Raw genomic sequence first — 6,915 nt, forward strand, 5'->3', positions numbered from 1 at the left:
TATGTATATCGGTAACCGTTCTACCAATTTGTACCAAACTCGGTATGATTATTGTGCTTGCCGCATAGAAGCAAACCGTTGAAAATTATTGGAATCAGATTAAAATTACGACCACTTATCACATAACGGCAAATTTCAGAAATGCTTGAAACTTCAATATTTCGAAATTTAAGGACGCTAATTTACTCATTGATACACACCGGCTTACCATGTAGCGGTAGCTTTCGGAAAGGTGAAAATCATATATTTAATACTTGCGCCGGGTATTTAATGTTCGGCTCCGCCCGAACTTAGACTTTCTTACTTGTTTTTCTGTCCACCTTGTACTTAGGTCGTTAAGTGCAAATTGTAGCGTCGAGTTGTGCTTCTCTACGAGCAGAATAAGTTAGTCCTCTGAGTATGGAACTACTTTAATAGCCTTTGACGTAGTGTGAAGTAGAATTTCGTTTAACAAAAGGTTCCATAACAGAGAAGATAGAACCTCTTTCTGGGTAATACCTACGCAGGTTTTTGTTTCGAGAATAATCAACGATTTTCATCCCACAGTAACCACAGAGGAGTGGATAGATATAAAATGGTTGTTGTGCTCTTTTCACATAAGGGCTCCTTATATAAACCAGGCTAGAGTGTAATTTGCAAATTTATTGTTTACATCAAACCAACCCTATAGTATATTCCGCCCGATCCTAGTGGGAACTTTGGCAAATGGTTTTCACATCCTTTGGTAAAGGGAACAATGATGCGATTTTGCGGGGTTATTTACAGCATATTTTTAGCTCATATTTTTTCTAGTGACTAGTTTCGTGTAGTGTTTTTGTGTGAGATATAATTTGGTTAGTAGGTCCAGGTTATATATTTATATTTACATATATGCACTTCTCAAATGCCTTAAAGCAGACCTGGCCGCTGCCATAATTCTTCTTGCAAGTCTTCACCTATGATGTTTTATATGTATATGTAAATATTATGCATCCAATAGAGAATGAATAAATTTATGTAAAAAAAAAATTTTAACACTTACAGCAAGAAGATACGTTGGGTCTACCAAGTGTACCTACTACTAATTCGCTTCATGACAGATGACAGTCGTAATATAAAAAGTGGCCTCATTTCGCTGGGACTTTTTATGGTAAGAATAAAAATATTGTATGCACAGCACTTCTCATTAAAAAAAAAAAGAATTTCTAAAAACGAAAATTGTTTCCAGGTTACCTCAATGACGCTTGCCATTATGTACTCGGGTGTAAGCGGCCTCACACAGACTTCGGTGCAAGATATTGCCGGCTCCATATTTATGGTATCCAATGAAATGATATTCACCTTCTCTTATGGCGTCACCTATGTGTTTCCCAGCGCACTGCCAATTATGCGACGTGAAGTGGGCGAAGGCACTTACAGTCTCTCAGCCTATTATGTGGCTGTCGTATTATCATTTGTACCGATGGCTTTCTTTAAAAGTTACTTATTCTTCTCGGTTATCTATGGTGCTGTCTACTATACAAGAGGCTTTATGCTTTACCTGTCAATGGGTTTAGTTTTGGGTCTTTCTGCTATTGCGGCTACCGGTTACGGTCTCTTTCTATCCAGTTTCTTTGAGACAGTTAATATGGCTTCCGAATGCGCAGGACCATTCGATTTACTATTTCTAATATTTGGTGGCGCTTACTATAATGTGGACTCGATACCGTTAATTAAGTATTTATCATTGTTCTTCTACTCCAATGAGGCTTTGATGTATAATTTTTGGATTGGTGTGGATGAGATCGGTAAGAATATGGCATTCGATTTTGATGATCAATTATAAATAAAGATTGTAAAAATATATTTTATGCTCTCATTTGAGTACAGATTGCCCTAAAAAGTTGGATCATCCGTGTTTGCAAAATGGTTTGGAGGTTCTAAAGCGAGGTTCTTTCAAAACGGCCGATTACACTTACTGGGTGGATTGCTTGGGTCTGCTGTGCGTCGCTGTTATTTTTAATATAGTCGCTTATTTCTTTATAAAAAAGTATGTGAAAAGAAGTGGTTACTATTAAGACACCAAGTTTTATCACATAAATTTGTTTCCATCAGAATTTGTATGAATACAGCCACTACAATTTAACCTTAAGACACTATTGGCTTATATTTGCATTACAAATTAATGTGGGGTATTTAGATAGTGTCCTTTAATCGCGTATTTTTCTCGCCAAAGCTTTGATTATTAAATAAATATAATTGAAGCAGGTTTTACAATTTTTTTCTAAAAAAGGCAACCTCTGCTGAACACACAAACTTCTTGTACGCACGCCTTCTGCCTTCCCTTTATTTTTCTGAGAAAAAAAAACCGTCTCGCTTTCCTCTTCAACACATGATAGTGCGCCTGTTGCATCCGACCGCAGTGTGGGCCCACCTAAATCGGATTTGTTTATAGGCAAAATGTCTGTATTGTTGCATTCTACTAAATGTACCATGTACAATGTAGTACAAGGCGTATGAGTGACATTACTTGATTAACAGGGCCGTTCTGGTTAAAATAGTTGAAAGGCTTTTTAAGACGGCAAGTTAGTTTGAAAGATTTTGTTTATTCTGACAAGGAAGTCTTACAAAAAAGCTCCTTTTAAACTTTTCACGGCGAAAAGCATGTTTGACAGAAAGCACTTGTTTGTAAATGATTTTGCTCGCGCTGCCCCAATAGTCCCAATGGCCGAGTGAACAAAACACTGGCATGTCATTCGAGTGATCCCAGGTGCGAGTTCTCGGGTTTTTCTTGTTCTATTTTTAATCTGTTATTTTTAGTTTTTTTCCTTTATTTTTAGATTTTATTGTTTTAAAAAGAAATACATATGCATATGTGGTTCATTTCATTTTTATTTAATTTTCCTCTTTTTCATTAAATTTTTTTATTTTTTATTTTTCAGTTTTATTGTGGCTTATTAACATTTTATTTTAATATTGTTGCTTTTCCATTTTTCCTAATAATCATAACGCTGTGCAAAGCTCAATAAAAACATTATTTTTTTTTTCAATAAATTTTTAGAAATTTACATATATTTTTTTCTTCTTTCCTTCATTAAATTTTTTCTTTTATAATTATATTTTCTATTAAATTTTAATTTTATTGTTTAAAAAAGAACAATATTTCTTGTTTATTTTCATTTAAATTTTAGGAGCTTATTTTTTTTAATTTTGATTTCTTTTGATTATTTTGTTTCAACTATTTCTTTTTGTTTTCAGATTATATTATTTTAAAAACTACTATTTGGTTATTTAATTTTATTTTTATTTTTTTTAAAAACAAATATATAAAATTTTTTTAATTTCACTAAATTTTAATTATTGCAAAAAGGCAAACATAATAACGATAAAGCCTCCTTGTTAGCCTTTCGAAAGAAAGAAAAGAGCTTTCATGATAGTTAATAGAATTGACAATTGTCTCACGAAAGGCTTTTATCTTGCTTGGCGATTCCTTAAATGCGAATGTATCAAATTATCTAACAGTGAAGTACTGCATAATAATAATAATAGATTGCCGCTTACTCATATATGTTGGTGTTTGGCCGAGCTTCTCCTCCGATTTGTGGCGTGCGCCTTGATGTTGTCACACAAAGGGGAGGAACCGTTTTAATCCCTTTGTGGTGCTTCGAGTTATACCTTCGAAGGTCTTCCTTATCCATTTCCAATATGAAATGCTTAATGTAGTTTTGTATATTTGAAATAATGGATTTTACTTTGGGAGGAAGGAAAATTGCATATTTCTGACTAGAGGGCAATAATTTTTGCTTGAATTATTCAGATTGCACTGAGGGTTAGTCAGGTAGAAGACATACATACATATACTGCGCCGTTACTACTTATGAATGTTCCGGTTAGTCATTACATAACTTTAGTATGTATATACGTCCATGTACTGCAGAAATTCATAGTTCTTTTAGTTGAAGAACTCACCACAAAACTTCCGAAAATCAAAGCATTCGCATTTGCAAAGCAGAAAATTTAATTCGATTTCAATTCCTTACTTCGTGCCGAAACTTTTCACTTGCACACATATACACTACAAACTAAAGTACTAAACTACTAACTACAAAGTACTAAACTACTTACAAACTAAAGTACGACGGGTACTCCCCTACGAGTATGTAATGCAAGCAAAACTTCCTATTCCATTCAAATAACTATTTGACTTGCAAAACTGTGACTAACTAAGTTTTTAGTTGTGTTGCATAACTGCGTATGTTCTACGTATGTAAGTATTTATGTAAAGATGGATTGATAAAAAGGCATTCAAAAGAAAATATCATATTTTTGCTTTCGGTTGCTAATGCTGTTTAATGTTCTTATTGTTTTTGCCAATTTACACAAAGCCAAAAAGTCAGCATAAACAAAGTTTGCAGACGTTATCGATTCTTAGCGCGAGTCTGAATGAAAACAAATGAAACAATGAAACGTTTTAGAATACGAAAATTGCATAAATTTCTAGCGCATACAGTGGCATTGTGGAGTGTTAGAAGTTTGTACATTTGTATAGAGGGCGTTCCATACCAAAACGGACGGGGTTCACCCTTCATGTGTTTCAAGTTTTTAGGGTTCATGCATAACCATAAATAATAAATAAACATGCAATTTGAGCTTGATTAATACATTTTTAAAAACTTTACAGCACAAAAACAAAAATAAATCGATTTAATAGTTTTCAAAATATATCGAGAACGGGGCGAGGAAAAAAAGATAAAAAAATCACACATACACACATTAAAATTCTCTGTGAAAAGAAATATTTAAAAAGATTTTTTTCTATCAAAAAATTTGTTTTTGAAAATATATATAATTAAAGACGCGTATTTGTGTTTGTGCATATGCTAACATTAGGTAGGATCAGAAAATGGAAATGTTTGGACTGAAGGCCTAGATAGAGTTAATTTTTTAAGTATTTGGTTTTGTTTTTCTGTACTTTATTAATTTTTTGCAGAAAAATTTATATAAATTTACTAGAATCACTCCAGTTCGATACTAGTGGATTTCTTTGTAAGAAACTAAACCTTGAAAAAAGGATTCAATTGCGAGAATTAGTCTTATTTTCAGTTAGTCAAGCGGAAATCCGGCCCCGCTCTAACAGGATGATCAAATCCTGGCTTGCTTGATACTGCTTTGATACGATGCAACATTTGACATTTGTGCCACTGTGTGATCGAAGTCAATGAGGTCGCCGACGAGACGACGAGAAGCATCCTAAACTGCCTTTGTGGGACAAGAACAATTTTGTGGTCTCAGTTGGTATTCTTCGAGAGCTATAAGTTCTTAGTGGGTATACTTAGGATGCAGTAATTATTGGGGCAAAGTAAATGGGGGCCTTTTTGGCTGTCCGTTTAATACTCTCTGCGTATCTAACTGCTTACAACCTGTTACGTTGACATATACACTGATTTGGTAAAATCACATATAGTCAGAATGTCGACCCTGTCTTCACGACGAACACTTTCTTTGTGCCCTAAGTAGATTAGGCAAAGATTAGTTAATAAAACATATATAGTCGAACGAGTATGCTTGGTGAGGCATGTTTAGGGTTTATTAGAGAAGCAGATGCATTTCGAGCGGTGATGGGCTCTTTTCAGCTTTCTAAACATTTTGTATAGGCGCGTGCAGAGTAAAAGCTCTCTCTGCCCATCGCTGATTTATGTAGAGTTACGGAAAAAAATATCGTTGAGATCGCCATATCTCTTGTTCTCCCACACCGAATTATTTAATCAAAAAACATACACTTGTGCCCAATTTAGTTCAGGTGAAATTATTCCATTTCACTTTAAAGTAATCCTGGTTATAAATTTAGTTTTAGGAAACCTAGTACTACTTTTCATTTTGGAAATTACAATGAATTTCGCTGAGTATGCGTTTTACTATTTGAATGGGGTTTCAAATATAAAACCCGACTTTCACATTTTTGTGCCGCAAGAAATTGCAAACCAACATTTCGGAATTGAATATTTTTTCAAACATTTCACATCACTTTTCGTCACTTTTCGTAGAAGACAAAGTCTCCCCGGATTGAAATTATCAAATTTTTAATTTTATAAACTTTACGAGGTCAGAACCCGTTGAATTCCTCGCAGGAATGTTAGAAAGATACTCTCAAACATATCTACCTTGTATTACTAATGCTCATAACAACTTTCCAAACCTTCAAATGGGTGTGGCCGTATGCTTAGTGTGGCAATATGTTTTCTACCAATAAATGTACAAATGCAAGCAACTAAACTTTTTCCTTGTGCCAATGAGCAGTCCATCAACATACATACATACATGCATACATACTACCGCTGCACAGTGGTTCAAAATTGGAATTTTATGTATGTACACAATTCACTGGAGCCTTCATTTTTCACTCAATTTGATTTTTTATTTTTATTTTTAATGAAAGCTAATAAAATTGCAAGATACCAGTTGAGGCTCATTTTTGAAATTTTTTGTTTGTATAACTTTTAATTTAGTAAGTTAATAAATGTTACATTATAAAAACTAGTTGAAAACAATTGTGGGGTTCTCCAAAAACGAAAAAAAATTGAAATTTTATGAAACAATTTTCATCAAAATTATATTTTTTTTTGTTTTTGGGTTTTATAAAAATGTTGGGTATGTAATTTTATAGATCATTAAATTTAAGTGTAATAAAGGCAAGTTTGAAGTGGCTAAGAGTTTGCGCTGATTTTTATAACAAACGCTTTTATTTCCTATTTATCATGCAACGCGACCTCTTAGCCACTTGCAAATTGCACTTTATTATACTAAAATTTAATTATCTATAAAGCTGCATACCCAGCATTTTTCTAGATACTCAATTTTTGTGATTTTTTTTAATCATTTCAATTTTTTTTTGGAAATTTGTTTTTTCGTTTCGGGGAAACCCTAAAATTCTTTTCAACTCGTTTTTATTGTTTAATA

General features: G+C 33.3%; 1 protein-coding gene across 1 annotated transcript in view; it reads left to right on the forward strand.

The window, feature by feature from the left end:
• Positions 1–2,227, forward strand: part of bw (brown) — a 7,225-nt gene extending 4,998 nt beyond the window's left edge. The window contains exons 2-4 of the mRNA XM_017620021.1: positions 1,024–1,129; positions 1,208–1,766; positions 1,849–2,227. Of these exons, the coding sequence (XP_017475510.1) occupies positions 1,024–1,129; positions 1,208–1,766; positions 1,849–2,036 (853 nt within the window). The 3' untranslated portion in view covers positions 2,037–2,227. The remainder of the gene's footprint in view (positions 1–1,023; positions 1,130–1,207; positions 1,767–1,848) is intronic.
• The last annotated feature ends 4,688 nt before the right edge of the window (positions 2,228–6,915 follow it).

The sequence above is a fragment of the Rhagoletis zephyria genome, unplaced genomic scaffold (assembly GCF_001687245.7).
Source record: "Rhagoletis zephyria isolate East Lansing unplaced genomic scaffold, Rhagoletis_zephyria_1.1 Rzeph_scaffold_02014, whole genome shotgun sequence".
Classification (NCBI taxonomy): domain Eukaryota; kingdom Metazoa; phylum Arthropoda; class Insecta; order Diptera; family Tephritidae; genus Rhagoletis; species Rhagoletis zephyria.